The sequence below is a fragment of the Lycium barbarum genome, chromosome 3 (assembly GCF_019175385.1).
Source record: "Lycium barbarum isolate Lr01 chromosome 3, ASM1917538v2, whole genome shotgun sequence".
NCBI lineage: Eukaryota > Viridiplantae > Streptophyta > Magnoliopsida > Solanales > Solanaceae > Lycium > Lycium barbarum.
Genome location: NC_083339.1, coordinates 5,672,941 through 5,690,222, shown reverse-complemented (window position 1 = coordinate 5,690,222; position 17,282 = coordinate 5,672,941). Strand labels below are relative to the sequence as shown.

Genomic DNA, 17,282 nt, shown 5'->3' with positions numbered 1-17,282 from the left:
GCTCTTTTGGATAAAAGGTGTTTATATATAGAAAAGGTTGTCATGAGCACAAAACTTTTTCTATTGCAAAGTGTATTAGGTGAAAATTTACTTACACTTAGGTGTTTTACACTCAACCAATAAATGCATGACATGTAATGTTTGAGCCTCGATTTTACATGCTTAATGATTCTTCATTTGCTTTTACCCACTCATGTCGAACGAGTATAATAGGGTTATGAATATATACTTGGTGTGGATTCTTTAAAATACATTAAAAATTAGCAATAATAATAATTACATATCTATATACGTGTACTTTTACCCATATCAGTTATTTACTTATGTACGTACATGTATTTAACTCCATGTAACATAAGTTACTCCCTTCGTCCCAATTTATATATGAAGAGTAAAAGACTCGGCACAAAGTTTAAGAAAAAAATAATTTTGAAACTTGTGGTATAAACAAGTTATAGACATTTGTGTGCCTATAAATCATTACAGTAAGAGTAAATAAGAAATTTAAAGTTAAATCAATACCAAATAAGTATGACATTTTTTTGACAAACCGAAAGAAAAACATGACACTAAATTGAGACAGAGAAAATATTAGTTATGAGAAGCAATTAATTTGCTTATGTAATCGGTTCTGAGATACTTTATATCACAAAGATGAATCTATAAGTTTTATTGTATAAGTTGGTGAGTTAGGATGTTCTGTAGCTGGTGGGATATTTTCCCACTTCAATTTCTACCAAAGTTTGCTTACGTTCAGTAATTGGTTCAACCTAATTTGTCAACTTTCGTATGTCTTTAGGGGCGGATTTATAGGGTAAGTTATGAGTTCGATCGAATTCAATAGCTTTGACCTTAATTCTATATACATATTAAGAAATTCAGTAAATATATATAAATATTAATATCTAACCTAGTTATTAGTACTTAAAAATCACAGTCGTAGAATCTTAAATTTCTACGGTTCAAATTTTGAATATGTCTCTGTATATATTATTCATCATACATCATAGTAGATCTAGTTGAATATTTAGGACATCATGTCCTATTCAGAGTCAGATGAGTTAAAAAAGCAACAAAAATAAAATCAGAAAATTACGAATACACGTGACTAGAAGTGCAAAAAAAAGGAATAATCTCTGCTTCATGATATGTGTTAATTAAGAGAATGCTATAATTATCCCATCATAATATAATTAAAAATGTATTCACAGGTTATTACGGTTTTCTTTCTTCACTCTTCATTTCATCTCTCTTGCAATTCAGTCTATCGAGACACTGATATTGCTTCAATTCCACTCATTAATCTATTGTATGACTTGTATCTACTTTGTCTGCTTTTATGCCAAGCCTACTCGCACTATTAAAATAGAGGTTTTTTCCATCGATATTCAGTGAGAAATTATACCACAAAATATGATTTTTCCACCTCATTCCCATCGAACCAGCTCACTGAGGACACGCATGGTGGGAAACAGATTTCCATTAAAACGCTAAAAAAAATCTAATTTTTTCGTGTGATTTCACTCTACTATTTAGATTTTTTTCATGGACATTCAGTGGCAAATAGCCACTGAACTTTTTTCAGCGAGAAAATAGAGATTTTTTAGTAGTATCGTATCGTGTCTCCCCTCTATCTAAAACAAATAGGGTCTCTACATTACGAAATGATAGTACATCCACTTGTAAACCCTCTGATTACAGGTGTAGAACGGTATAAAGTTTGCAACCTGATTTATAATGTCCTGAACCGCTTCACCATTCGCCTTACCCCCTGTTTGAATGGTGGTTTCACGTGGTTCATTAATGTATGGTTTTTATGAAATTATGTTTGTTTCTATTGTTCTTAAAATTATGTGGTATGATATTGTAAATCCGTGGTTCATCCCCTAGTTATATAACCATGAAAAGTCTCAATTTTTGTAATCAGGGATTTGGTGATTTTTCCGTGGTTACGTATTTTATTTCTCCATTATACGTCACCCTCCACCATCCACCCCACCCTGCCCCACCCTACTACTCACCCCACCCCACCCCACCCCACCCCCACCACTCACCCCCACCCTACCACCCACCCAACCACCCCAACCACCACCCACCCCCACTACCCCAACCACCACCCACTTCCCCCTCACCACCCCCACCCACTACCCCTCACAACTACGCACCCCCACCCCACAACTACTCATCCCCACCCTACCACCCACTACCCGCACCCTCATCCCACAACCACCCACCTCACACCACCCACCCCCACTCACTACCTACTTATTTTTTAAAGTTCCTATTTTATTCTTTACTTGAGTTTTATTAATATATATAAATTAATTTCTAATTAAGAGTTAAGCGTATTTTGGTAAACTTACAATTTATTATACAGTACCATACAATCAAACCAACTAATACAAATATTATTAAGCCACAACAAACGATATAGTATATCCAAACATTGTGTTCATTAATACAGTACAGTACAATATAATATCATACTGTATCATACTATACTGTACATTAATGAACCACGGGAAACAACCATCCAAACAGATGTAGGTTTTGAGTTGCACACTCAAATTCTTATAATTTAAAAATATTAAAAAGGTGTGTGTGTGTAACTTTTAAGTGCCAAAAACTGTAGATAATGTAATCCTTGTCCGAGATCACACTTCTTCAACTATAAGAAAACGTAGTTTTTTAAGATTTGGGTTAGGCCAAAATAAAGCAATTTGTCTTTTATAAATTTCCGCATACAGTACTTGTAGGGAGTGGGCTTAATAGTAACGCTGCATGTGAGCTTACTTACGTTGCCGATTTTGAAGTTCAGATAAAGAAGAAGAGTTGCGATAAATTAACCATTACAGTCACCATAAAGAGTGTCAATTCATGATCCATTCTCAAAATTTGACCTTATTAGAGAAACATGCATGATCTGTAAAGTTTTTTATAGCGGACCCGGTCTTGTTTGGAACTCAGAAATAAATGTTGTTTGACCTTATATTATAATAATAGAGTAAGGCAGCTAATAATGCAAATTAATGATGCTTCTGTTGACTTTACTAAAGTCTTGCCACTTCCACTTCATCACGTGGGATTTTCCTGTTTAGGCTGCTTTCATCTTGTTGGAAGGATGTATTGGAAAAAAATAGAAGTGCAACTTTAATATCATAAAATCCACTTATGATTTTATTCTATGGTGGAGACCCCATAAACCCACATAACATCTCAATTCTTTATAACCTAACAACTTTGAAACCTAAATTTCCACAATTATCTTCTCGTCAAGTACAAATAGCAAAGACACACTTTCAAGCCTTATTTTCTTCTTTTCCTTTTTGGGGGCGTTGTATTTTGTTATCCTAGACCAGAAGCAGATTCAGAATTTAAACAATGAAAATATTCGTAGTGTTTGTGTTGATTAGCTTCATGGTTGGTTCTGGCTTGGGAGTGGCATATCCTAGAAAAGCATTGATAGGAGGAGGACATGAAGAACATGTAATGGACAATGGAGTGAGAATTGGTGTTGGGAAAGAGCATACGTACCCCAATCGTGATATAGACAATCATCATAGCATACCAAGAGAATACTACAATCAAAGGGGAAGTGATTCTACCGGCGGAGCTGCAACTGGTGGTGGTGGCGGCGATAATGGTGATACCGGAAGACGTTGAACTTTGTATGCCTTGCATGTTGCAAGTTTGCTTGATGTAATGTGTGTTAGGAACTCTGTGTGTTTTCGTCTTTCCAACTTTGTTAGGAGTATCACTACCTTCCACCTACAGTATATGAAACGGGAATGGAGAACCATTTCATATGAAGCGCTTTATCCCTTAATGTACCTACTCAATGTAAATTTGTGAATCCTTATGAGAAGTGTTTTTACCTCTTAAGTTTACCTATCATCAATCCATCATGCAAATTTTCAATACGGATTACGATCAGTGAGTTCCAGATACCGAATAGTTCTCATCATTGGCATACTCCAAATGATGAATAGTTGAGTAAAAGCATATGTTGTAATGGCATTGCATGTAAAGTTGTAAGAAACTAAATGGATATGACTGATATTTTACTCTTGACCCGGACTCCGACTACTAATTTGGTTATATGACATTTTTCGTAGGACATCAGTAAAAGGTAAGACAAGAAATTTTCAAAAAAAACACGACCTTTGTAGGCTCATTTACTTCTACTCAAATTGTATGTCATAAGCACTTCTTCATAACTTTTCTACTGAATAACAATTGAAAGTTCATGTCTAACTAGTTAATCAAAAACTAGAACTACAACAACAATTGGTGAAGTGCTTATGAGATATGCAATGTAGTATTTTTTTTACCAATTTTTTCTTACCCTGTAGACTATCAATCAACCCCTTAAGAAATGGTTAAGCTCTTGGCTAGCCTTCCATTTCCAAGTTGCTACATTAATGTGGAATACAAAAGTTGATCCCACTCAGTCTACCTTTTCTATTTTCTTCCCATAGTTCGATCCAGAAAAACTGTCGGCCTATGAATGCGGTTGAAGCAAAGAATGTTACATGAATCAATTTCCTTATGTTTCAGTTCTTGCACAAAAATCTCTAGAAGTAAATGAGAAATCAGCTCGGCAGCACAAACGAAATCCCTTGTATCAATTGAAATTTCAAAATGGTTTACAGATGTGACATGCATTTCTGGAGGTAATGAGGATTATATAGAAAACCTATTTTTGACTTGAAATGAAGCTGCCCTATACACGAACTATGCAGCAAGTTGGTGTAAGAGAGCTCAACCAAGTTTGCACGTAAACTCGCCACTGAATGTTACTCCTGTAACTATGCATAGGAGTTGGCTAAAAGAAAGCTCAACGTCTTTGGATGGACAGTTTGGGTCATCACTGGATGTTAGTCCTGTTAGTATGCTCGGGAGAAGATGAAGCACAGGGAGAACGAGAACCCTTGCACCTCCGGTTTCTTGGATACGGATGCATGTTGGCCAGTTCACTGACTCGATGCAGGACAGACTTGGGCAAAGGTCGCCAAGACAGGTTGTGTTTACCCTTTTCCTGCATCAATGACAATCCAATCACCATCATGAGAAAAGCAAGCACTCTGAAACAATTGGAAAATCTAAAGAACAACGTAACATTCCGCATCTCTTTATTGATCATCATCGACTAAACAATATCAAACTCATATATGGACATAGATCCTTGACAGTTGAGTTTCCTACTAATTTAATGAGTACAACTCATGCTACTTGAAAACGAAAATGCAACTAAACATGAATAAATAAGTTTAGTGGAAAGTATACTCAACTACACGACAATCTAATTTCACCAACACTCATACATGGACTCCCAGTGCACAAACACAAATAAAGATCTTCAAAACAAATATTCCCTTTTTGAAATGGGAAAACAAATATTCCTTTTTTCCCAATTTATGACACTTTTCGCTTTTCGAGATTCAAACTTCTAGAAACCATTGCATTAAGTCAAAAATAGTGACTCATGATTCACAGCAAGCACCGAACATCATTAATCAGATTTCAAAAATGAAAACTAACCGTTATTTTGCTTTGTTTCTGTAGATAGCTTGCTTTAAGAAGATTTCTCCATTTATCCTGCGAGAAGTTTAAGCAACAGCATAGTGCCAACTTTAGGTACATTAACATGCAAACACCAGATGATGCATGGTTTTTCTTGACTCGTTGTGCTTACCTTGAGATCCACAGGTGTTCTATGAACAGATGATGAGAAATAAAGCTTCTTTATATGACTCCATCTTCCCACTCCATATTGGGCAACTCCATCAATCAACTTTCTGACCTCTGAAACAGTCCAGAGCCTGTGATGCTTTCTCCGTGCACCATCTTGATCCAAATTCTTCGGTGCAATAGCAACATCTTTAGGCTTCACAACTGTAGCCTCCTTATGTGGTTCCTCCTTATGAGGTTTCGGAACAACCTTCAAAGAGACAACGTTCATGTTTAGGAAAATGATAATCGAAGATTCAGATATATTAAAAAGCTGCAAGAAGATCCAGGAAAAGTACGGAGGGTATCACAGTTTGCTCAATAACACAATGCTATGGAAGATCACCCTTTGTTTTCAAATAGTACACATACCTACTAGCACCCACCACCCAAAAATTTCACGCAAGCACAGTGTTATTTTGAACAAGTTGTCAGCAAAGAGGTTGCTTAATTGTTACTCCCTCCGTTTCAATTTATGTGAACCCATTTGACTGGTCACGACATTTAAGAAAGAGTGAAGACTTTTGAAACTTGTGGTTCAAAATAAGTCTTGAGTATTTGTGGTTGTAAATCATTTCATAAAGTGAATTTGTTTCCAAATTAAGAAAGAGGTCATTCATTTTGGTACAGACTAAAAAGGAAATAGGTTCACATAAATTGAAACAGAGGGAGTATTTGTTTTTTAATCGTGATGTCTGGGCCATCTTGCACACACCTCGACTCTCCCACCAGCTAACTCTGTCCACCAAGGCAAGCTTAGACAGATGGGAAGAAATCACCTAGCGTTTTTGTCTCAGCTGGGATTTGAATCTGAGACCTCATGGTTCTTATCCCACTTCATTGATCACTAGGCCACACCCTTGGGTGCAATTATTTGTGAACTAACTTGCACGACCGAAATTATATACTACCTAACAAGTGGCAAGTTTAATGTGCTCATACACGAACATTGCTTGATCACATTAATGCTATTAAACATTTTGTTTCAAAAGTTTTTGGAGTGTACCTGTATTGCATTAGATGTTGGCCTCTTATCACACTCTTCGTTCATAAGAGAAGCAAAAGGCACTTGAATAGCTTTACAAGAAGACTCTTCCGGAAACAATTCCATTTCCATAGATTCTGCACGAGATTTCTTCTGACATTTGATTTTGAGAAGCTTACTCTTTGATTCTGATGCACAAGTAGAAACCTCTGCTTTTTTCCTAGAACGTCTAGCATTAAGATCTGAGGATTCATCAATATACCTTCGTGTAGGCTTGCGCAGCCGCTTTTGAGTGACAGGAGTGTCAATGTTCATTACTTGAGAAGTGACTGGAGGGCTTATTGTGGATTTATCAAAATCTTGCCCCCCATTTCGCGTAGCATTGGATATAAAAGAAATTCCATCAGATGTTTGTGCAGAATGGTCAATCAAGTTGTCATTAGCTTCAGCAAAGAAGCCTGCCACGTCATCCACATTGCTAATATCTTCTGGAGCGAACACAGAAGGGAATTTGACAGCGTTATACTCCACTAGAATCTGATTTTCACATTTGTCACAAGACAGGTCATGCAACTCTGAATTGGTAAGGCCAAACATAGCATTATGGCTTTGAGCTTCGTGCACAGCTAATCCTGAAGAGTATGGCATTCCACAGGTGTCACTTCCATCATCACAACTAGATAGTGGGATCTGACTTTCTAAAATAGGGTCCAGCAATCCTCTACTTGAACCATAATCCAAATTTGTGATGCTTTCAGCAAACTCAATATCTGTTTCCAAGAAGACCAGAAACACATGTAGTTCTTCTTGATATACAATATTTTGTCATAAAAATAAGATCGTAACTTACGAAAACAGTTTTACCTAAAAGATAATCTTCACATGGTGTGGAGAGATCATTTTGCGCTTGAATTTTCCCAGCTTCAAAGTGACTTCGCTTTAGATCAAGCACCTGGCACTGTTACCAGGTAATTTAGCAAAGACAAAGATCTCAAAATAATAATGATTAAAAGAACAACATTTTCTGTTTCCTAGATCGTAAGTAATGGAGAAGGGAAAATGCATTTATTGGTACCCCAAAAGAAAAAACACCCCCCGAACCTAACATGCACAGGAAGGAATTCCCACAACGAAAAAATTTCAGCGAGGAACAGAACAACTTAGGCATTCCAACAATAAAGAAAGAGAAATCAACTCAAGGGAGGCATAGCAAATTTGTTATACAACAGAATGTCAAAGCAATTTGAAGTTTATTCTTTGATGTCTAAACTACTGATACTCCAAAGTATTTAACATTCATCAAAAAAGTACCAGCACCATGGAGCAATACTCCTTGCAGTTACACAAAGATGTATTTTCACAAGGTACCATGGAAGATGATATCCCGTAACTTCCATGCCTTCAAGAAATCATGATATCAAATTGAGGTAACTATATCTAAAAGAGAGGGTCGGTAAAATGCTAAACAAGACACTGAGACAAATTTCTTCATACACATAAAAGGAAAGAAACAGCGAGACAAACTTGATAAAGGTACAAAAAGATACAGGCTCTTCCAAAAGAAAAAACAGGGGATAACAGCTTTTTCTTCTGATATGTTAAAATGGGGGTAAACAATGACATAAATTATGAACAAAGTATCAAGTTCCTGAATGGGCCAAACAAAACTAGGAAAAGCAAAAAATACATGAGCTAAAAGTGTTAACAGATAGGGCAAATAAAAGCACAAAAATGTAATAAACAAGATTAGACATATTCCATAATCTAAAAAAGCAATTTACCAAAAGGGAAGGTGACATACTTCTTGGTTAATTTCATTTTCCCTTTTAGGCGCAATACTGGAATCTGAGATCCACAAAAAGGAACTATTAGAAGTGATCATAGCATAATTATAGACAAAGAACACATATAACAGTCAAAGACAAAGGACTACATTATAATAACATCTTCCGAAGGATTAAAAATAACATGAGATGACATACCTATATTGTACAAAATACCTTTCCTTTCCATGCCCTTTAACACCCTCTTCTCATCAAAACACAAGACACCAGAGAGAGAAGCATGATCATCACGGGTTTCTAAAATCAACATACAGCATAAATTGTATCATCTTGTAAAGCATGAAACACAGGTTCATCTTATATGAGCTAAGAATCAGTAATTACAATACCGCAAAAAAAGGTCAAAAAAATCATCAAGAAAAGATATATTGTGAACAATTCTTTTTATGAGATATGCTGGTCTCAACACATGACATTCACTCTGCATAAGGATTGGATTCTTTTTCCTTTTTTTTTTATGGTCATGCTGCACTAATTCAAGTTAGATTTGTTCCTTTTGTTGCATGAGTAAAATTAAGTCCACATAAAAGAACCCGATAGCTGATACTATCATCAGACATATAAAAGGCTAAACATAAAATATTTGACTAGGTATGCTATACAACTGAATAATTACTCTCAGCATATACAATTAGCTTGGAACCACATATTGTGGAACCTGAATGACCTATTAGAACACCAATGCAGTTTTGGGTGTCAAACTTACCGCTGTGGTCAATCTAAGTGAGCGGTAATATAGACATAACTCCTGCTGCCATTAAATCCCAGAACAGAATAGTCAGTGTACCAAGATTTCATATTCATCTGGGATTTAACAAGAAAGAACACGGTAATGACTTCCTTAGATCATAACAAATTGGTAATGCAAGACAACGAGAAAATCCTATAAAGGATATCCACATCAATCATAAATGTAAAAAAGTATCTGAATCACATAAGCAAGAGAAAAGGAAAAACAAAACAAATTAACAAGGGATATACTAGTCAATATGAAGTAACAAGTAGTTTGACACTATTAAACAATGAGACAACTAACATCTCGCACCGGCACAAAGCATCCACAATTCGAATCATTATACTGTAGACATGCATCAAAGTTAGTACCTGATTCATCAAACCAGACTCCTAGAGAAGCAAAACCACTTCGATATGCCGAATTCTGCAAACAGAGATGTTCAAATGTTAGACGCTCTTTGTAAAATATGCATAGATGCAGCACATTAAGTGTTAAAAAAACAAAATTTACCAGTTTTCAAAAAAAAAAAAAAAGGCGTAAACAAAAGGCACCCCAGACTAACTCAACACCAAAAGCTAGTTCATGTCCAAAACCACATAAGTACACAACCCTCAACCAATGTGGGACATCCCAAGGGACTTATGCCCCACATTAAATAAAAATGTCTAATATGTGCCTGTAAAAGCATTTAGGTGTAAGTTAGTCTAAGAGCCCGTTTGGATTGGCTTATAAGTTGCCTATAAGCTGTTTTCAGCTTTTTTGAGTGTTTGGCTGGCCAGCTTAAAGCCATTTTGTGCTTAAAATAAGCCCAAAAAATTAATTAGGTTTGTTTGGCTTAACTTATCTAAAGCAGCTTATAAGCTGAAAACAGCTTATAAGCCAAAAAATAAGTTGGACTACACTAACTTTTTTTTTTTTTGGCTTATAAGCTGTTTCCAGCTTATAAGCTGCTTTTTTTAAGCCCATCCAAACAGGCTCTAAGTTTATTTCAATCTCCTCTCCTGTTTCATTATTTCTCACAACATACATAGTCACAACAGATGAAGCATTTGTGTAATGGGACACTGTAGGCAGGTCATACATCAAGTGGCAGTATTTAAAAAGTGGGGTTATTGTGAAAATACTTTTGAAAACCTTCTACACCTGTCTTGAGGCGATTAAAAATGGGCATAAGGAATATATTCAACAAACTTGTAAGCTTTAATGAGAACAAGAGTCCTATAATCTTTGGGCTAGCCTGAACATCCGAGGCACAGGTGCAAGCAACAAATTTTATAAATAATAAATAAGCCTTAGAAAAATCAAGTAGCCTTTGCACCAAATAACCATCAAATCAGTTAAAAACTTCAAAATTGCAATTCATCTAGAATTACCATGATTCACCAATAACCCTACCAATAGCAAAATCTGTTATGTCATTTTCAAAATGAGACAACAAAAACTTCAAATGGTAATTAGCAATCTATATTCTTTTTATTGGTTTTACAATTTTAAGCATTTCATGCTTCTCTAACTTATGAGGAAAACCCACTATCTTTGTCACAAAATTTTAAAAAAACCAGGACCTTTCTCAAGTCATTTTTAACCCTAGCGAATTACAAAGTCGTTCGGTTCCACATACCAAAGCAATCAACTTATTAGGTAAAACTAGATTCAACATTTTCAAGCATGTGTATGGAATAACATGCGGTCCCATTACTCAGCCCAACAAAAGAGGCTCCCGAAAGAGAGGTTCCAACCTTACTTTTCTTTCAGCGATAGGGAAGTTATAGAGGATGTCTTGGAAAAAAAAGGAAAACACCCAGAAAGGGAAACGCCCGAGCTTTCAACCTTAATCTTTCATTCGCAAAAAAGAAAGTCAAAGGGATTGTCTTGGAAAGGGAAATACGGAAATAGGGAAACAAGTTGAACCACGTGTCCCCCGAAAAGGAAAGGATTTCGAGACACACCTAAATATCCTGTTTTGGGACCCCAAGACTTCTTTATTGATACAAGCTCTCCATAATGCCAAGGAAGGAATTCACTTTAAAAAGGTTCTTTCCAGTGCTATTTATTTATCTATAACTTATATTTTCATAGATTCTTCTCTATGTCATTTTATGATACGTCATTGAGCATTAATCAAGTAATTTACTCATGGGTGAAGGCTTAAATAACTCAAAAATGTACAAGTAAATTTTCCCGCTAACTGTCATTCAATTGTTGACAGCGCAAGCCTCAAATGTTTTTTTAAGCACATACACAACTTAAATATCTACTAAGAAATAAAAAGGATGGTTTCTTTCTTCAAATAGGCTACAAAAACAGCGAAAATTGAGCAGAAATTTTAACATGCGTGTGCCCTTTTTAGCCATTAATGACTTCCAAAACCAAAATAACACCTGATTTGTCAGTAAGAAAGTAAATTCTAGAACTGAAGATGTCTACTAATTAATAAAAAGTTGGTGACTTGATTCCTTTCTTCACCTCTATTTACTTTAAAGCTCAAAACTACCAAAACTAAAATGAAATTTTAACAGGCAAGTGCCCTTTTGAGTTCAGCAAACCCTTTTTAACCATACATCAATGCCATACACAAATTCCACATAGGCAAAATCATAGTACTAGAAAGAACATAAAAAATGACAAAGAAAAACCGAAGTACTAACCTGATTCATCAGTAAAGAAAGTCAATTTTAATGAAAATGTACAGTGGAAGAGTATGTATGTCATTCAATTGATAAAAAGAGGGTTCCTTTCTTCATGTCTATAACTCTAAAGTTCAAAAAGGGCTACCAAAAAACTGAAAACTGAGCAAAAATTTAACATGCATGTTCCCTTTTGAGTCCAGCAACTTGCAACACAAACAAAAAACATTTTTACACAAATTTCACAATCCCTTTTAACCATACATCAATGTCATACACAAATTCCACATAGGCACAACCATAGTACAAAAAAGAACATAATTTGACAAGGAAAACCAAAATACTAAACTGATTAGAGTCAATTTTAGTGAATGTAGAGTGAAAGAGTGTGCTTGTCATTAAATTAATAAAAATATGGTTTCTTTCTTCACCACTATTACTCTAAATTACTCAAAAGGGGTAGCAAAACAACCAAACTTGAGCAGAAATTTTGACATGCAAGTGCGTCCTTTTGAGTCCATTAACTCACAATACCAAAAAAAAAAAAACCTACATTTTTTCTGTCAAAACACACAAATTCCACAACCCCTTTTAACCATACATTTCAGAATGTCTACTACATAGGCACAATCAAAGTACGAGAAAGAACATAAAAAATAAAATAAAAAAAGACAAAGAAAACCAAAATACCAACCTGATTCATCAGTAAAGAGAGTCAATTTTAGTGAAAATAGAAGGAAAGAATATGTATGTCATTCAATTAATATAAATATGGTTTCTTTCTTCACCACTATTACTCCAAATTACTCAAAAGGGGTAGCAAAACAACCAAAATTGAGCAAAAATTTCAACATACAAGTGCCCTTTTAAGTCCATTAACTCACAATACAAGAAAAAAGACTACATTTTTCTATCAACAAACACAAATTCCACAACCCCTTTTAAACATACATTAATGTCATACAACAAATTCCACATAGTACAAGAAAGAACATAAAAAAGAGAAAAGAAAACACAAAATTACTAACCTGATTCATCAGTAAAGTGAGTTCAATTGTAGTGAAGAATACAGACAGTGAAATTTATTGAGTGTGTGTGTGTGTGTGTTAGAGAGAGAGAGAGAGAGAGAGAAAATGATGAACAGGAAAAAGGGGAAAGTGAAGGGGACATATAGAGAGGCGCAGGTACAATAAAACCATTTATGGGACGGAATCGAAAGGAGTTATAGGTTGTTGTTGTTGTTGTCAGTTTGATGTAATGTATATTGCGTTTGGAGTCCGCTAGGGTGTGAGTGCACTCTTGAGTTGTAACATCTCTTTGTCTTTTGACACGTGGAACCTTTTTTTTTCTTTTTTGTTTTTTTGGTATGGGCCAAACTCAAGCTTTCAATTATAGAGGTCATTAAAGTTGAGACATTCTTAGAAGCTTTTTCCTTTATTTCTCTTTCTTTTAATGTAATGTGAAAATTGTTTTTTTTTTTTTACTCAAAAGTGTTACTATAATGTTTGATTGAAGAGACTTAGAAACGAGGACGAAACTAGAATTTTAACTTTATAAGTTTGAAAGTTTAGAACGACGATGACGATAACAATATACCCAGTATAACTTCATCAGGTGGGGTTTGGGAGAATAAAATGTACGCAGACCTTATCTTAATGAGAGACTGTTTTCGATAGACTCCCGGCTCAAGGAGAGATGAAAAAGAATCATGAATAATAAACGATAATAATAAGCAGTAATAGCAGCAAGATAATAAGATAACGTAGTAAAAGAAAACAACCAGATAATACTAATGATACGAACAAGCAATTCAAAGAAGTAAAAAAGTCGACTTCAAGTGTTAATAATTGAGTTCTAAATATATTATGTATATACATATAGAATTTTAAAACATAAATATATGATTTGAATAAATATTAGGGGCGCCAAACTTGAGCCGGGCTTCAACCTCCGCCACTGCTTGGAAAAAATGATTACCCGCTAGGCCGCTACACTTGATTACCCGCTAGGGTGCTACACTTCAAGGATACGGGACAAAACTTGAAACTTATGTTACCTACTAGTGGTATTTGGTCCGTGCTAAGCCGAGCCCAAACAACGTTAAATTTATACTTCGCAACCTTTTTTTTTTTGCTTTCTTGCTATTCTTTATTTTTTGCATTGTTTTTGCAACATTATATTAGTTGCAAAGGTAGTTTGATAATATTTTCATATTTTTAAAATATTAAATTATATAAAAAAAAAAGTTAAAAAACAACATTTTTCCTATAGCATATTTTAGACATTTTTTTTTCTTTTTCAAACAAATGCATGCACCGAGGCTCTTCTCTTCTTTATTTTAATGAAAGTTTTTTATAGTAAAATCTTTTACCTTATGTTGGATTAACTTCATTATTTTTTTCTCAATTAAACATATATTGGGTAACTCATTTTTTTGCAAAAAATATTAAAATATCTAAGTAATATCGAAAATATCTGATGCTACAAATTATTTTATGATAACCTTAATGAAGTTAACTTATAAATAAAGATAAGATTTAAAATCAAATAATTAAAAGTCTTGATACGGCAAAACACTTTTACAGATGTTTCTTCATATTAAATCATACTAAAAGAGTTGAAAAGTTAATGAAATCATTTGTTTTTCTTAATTTAATCTTTCTTTTTCCTTAAAAAATGCATATTAAGAAATGATGTACTTTTTTATTTTTTAATTTAATATACCTTTTTAGGAAATCTATGTTGTAATTTTTTTAAACATGTATGGGACATTAGTATTTCATGTTTAACTAAACCATTTTGTCCTAAATTATATGGAACATTGATTATCCTATCTTTTGCTACAACATTGCAATATCAAAAAATGTGAAAAATCACTTTCATTTGCAATTATTTAGTATTATTTTTATTTGGAGAGTTAAGCTCTAATTTTTAATTATTTTTTCAAACATTTTTAGCTATATATATAAAAACAATTGTTTAATAACTTTTTTACTTGTCCATTATAAATTTCTTTTGAAAAAAGATAATTTAAAATAAGCTTAATAACCATTTTCTCATAAAAGAAATACAACAAATTTTTGGATCAATTTTAAATTTTGTTGAATAAATAGGTCTTTTGTAGGGTCACTATCACATTTTCCGTAACATCATCACTCCTTATATCATTTAAGAAGTCCATGTAACTAACCAAATTTATTAAAATGGGTGAGAACTTCCAAGATCATTAATACTCCAAATAGGGATAAAATGGACAAGTTTTTTTTTTTTTTTTTTTTAATGAGAACTACAAAAATTGGGTAGCTTTTAAAAAATAATCCATAAGGACAGAAGTAAATTTGAGTTCTTTTATTTTGATCTAAATGTTTGGTTGTCATAAAAAAAATAAGGACAAATGTAAGTTTGACTTTAGAAAATAAAGTCAAGACCTAAAAGTAATTAATGAAAAAATTTAAGATTATATTGGAAACTTTTGTGAGGACTACAAAAGCCCCTAGATTGTCCCTTATATATAGTAGTAATATTTTAATTTATACTATATTTTATTTTCATTTTTAGTATTTTTAAATTGAATGTCATCATAGTCCAGAAATGAATCTAGAATTTAAGTTATACGAGTCCAACCTTTGAGATTTCTAGTACATTTTTTTGCGCGGATTGCCCTTCTTTTGGGGTAGACTTTAAATTTTGCCCCTCATATTTGTGGTCTTTAAATTATGATCTTCATATTGCTGGTCTTTAATTTTTGCCCTTCGCATTGCAACTCTGAGCGTTCACGCAAAAATCATGAGGTTCTGAGTTCGAACCTCCGCTCAAGCATAAATTAAAAAAAAAAAATTGCAAGGCAAGGTTTGAGTCGCGTGTATGCCGGACCCGGTATACTCTTGTTAAGGAATTACCAAATTTATGCCGGACCCGGCATACTCATGCCTTATGGGAAGACTTGGCATAAGTATGCCGGGTCCGACATAACTTTGGTAATTCCTTAACAAGTTTATGCCGGCGGGGGCATACTTTTAATGGGCAAACTTTTATGCCGGACCCGGCATAAACTTGTGAAGGAATTACCAAAGTTATGTCGGACCCGACATACTTATGCCAAGTCTGCCCATAAGGCATAAGTATGCTGGGTTCGGCATAACTTTGGTAATTCCTTCACAAGTGTATGCCGGTGGGGGCATAGCGAAATTTAAACTCTGTCTTGCGATTTATTTTTTAAAATTTTGACTATGTGGGGGTTTGAACCTGGAACTCATGGGTTTTAGCCGAAGGGCAAAATTTAAAGATTTCAAATATGAGGGGCAAAATTTAAAGACCACCCCAAAAGAAGGGCAATTCTGCGAATTGCCCTTTCTAGTACTGAAGCTATTATATTTTGAATTTATGGGTTTATACCTACTATTTGTTGTACTTTAATAAAATTTTACATGTTAATTTATATTCCGCGTAGAAAGTACTGGATTCATATGAATCCGCAACTAAATATAGTTGCATCCGTACCTGAGTGTCACTTCCGACGTTTTGCTGCTCTTTCTTAATTCCAACATCTCACATGTACATTAGAGACTGTAACATAATATTCAGAATATTTTGGTATATTGAACATGTTTTTAATTTAAGATCACAAGTTTAGAAAATCTTGAGTATTTCCCTAAACTTCATAATTAATCAAATTAAGAGGCAGAAAATAAAACGATAAGAATATATATTTATGCATGTAAAATTGGGACTTTTGCCTTTTGGCTCGAGCTCGTCGCACGAGACTTACCTAGTGCGGGTTACCTCTTCTGTGTGATTTGCGAGCTATTTCATAGGAGCTGAATTTATCCTGTGCACACCCGAAGGGTAGCGGCTACGAGTCTCATGTCATAAAAAAAAAAAATTGGGACTTGAACGCACACTAAAGAAGTACAAAACACAATCTTATATTCTTTGGAAAAGCTTCCACGGTCAGCCTTTAAAATTGGACCATAAGACCCTTTCTAGTACCAAAGCAGTAATTACTATGTATTTTACTTGGTTCAAAAGAGTATAGTACTAGTACAATAAATGAACATTGGAGCAGTCCAAAGATAATTGTGCATCTCTTGGCAAACATATTCATTAAATGTTTCACATTAAGCATGAAATATACTTTTTTTATATAAAGATGGATGAGGACATGATCTTAAATAGGAAGATTTAGAGATTGAACATTAGGGTAGAAAGTTAGTAAGCAGTGGAGTATTGTCGCATTTTGTGCGCGAGTGGTAGGGGCTAGCCTACTCTTCTCCTTTTCTTATTAGTAGTATTATTTAGATATCGAAGTTCCTTATTCTTCAGTGTGTATTACTATTTATTACTTCATCTGTTTTGTATCT

General features: G+C 34.3%; 1 protein-coding gene across 5 annotated transcripts; it reads right to left on the bottom strand.

The window, feature by feature from the left end:
• Positions 1-4,597: 4,597 nt before the first annotated feature.
• On the bottom strand, positions 4,598-13,137 carry LOC132630032 (uncharacterized). 5 transcript variants are annotated; one of them, XM_060345545.1, is made up of 10 exons: positions 12,951-13,135; positions 9,664-9,718; positions 9,266-9,363; positions 8,698-8,796; positions 8,517-8,560; positions 7,580-7,673; positions 6,737-7,485; positions 5,696-5,941; positions 5,542-5,598; positions 4,598-5,038 (listed from the first exon to the last, which is right to left on the bottom strand). In XM_060345545.1, exons 4-10 carry the CDS (start codon positions 8,726-8,728, stop codon positions 4,868-4,870), a joined length of 1,392 nt encoding a protein of 463 aa, XP_060201528.1. In that variant the 5' UTR covers positions 8,729-8,796; positions 9,266-9,363; positions 9,664-9,718; positions 12,951-13,135; the 3' UTR covers positions 4,598-4,867. The 5 variants fall into 5 exon arrangements, with proteins under 5 accessions (XP_060201528.1, XP_060201529.1, XP_060201526.1 ...); XM_060345546.1 differs by having other exon boundaries at positions 9,266-9,310; XM_060345543.1 differs by lacking the exon at positions 9,266-9,363 and having other exon boundaries at positions 12,951-13,137.
• Positions 13,138-17,282: the final 4,145 nt, after the last annotated feature.

Bases quoted from the DNA above. Each gene is read 5' to 3' on its own strand.
- LOC132630032 (XM_060345543.1), bottom strand. The intron at 8,561-8,697 runs GTATGTCATCTC...TGTGGATCTCAG, and splicing joins AGGTATTTTGTACAATATAG to ATTCCAGTATTGCGCCTAAA. The intron at 5,599-5,695 runs GTAAGCACAACG...AACTTCTCGCAG, and splicing joins GAACACCTGTGGATCTCAAG to GATAAATGGAGAAATCTTCT.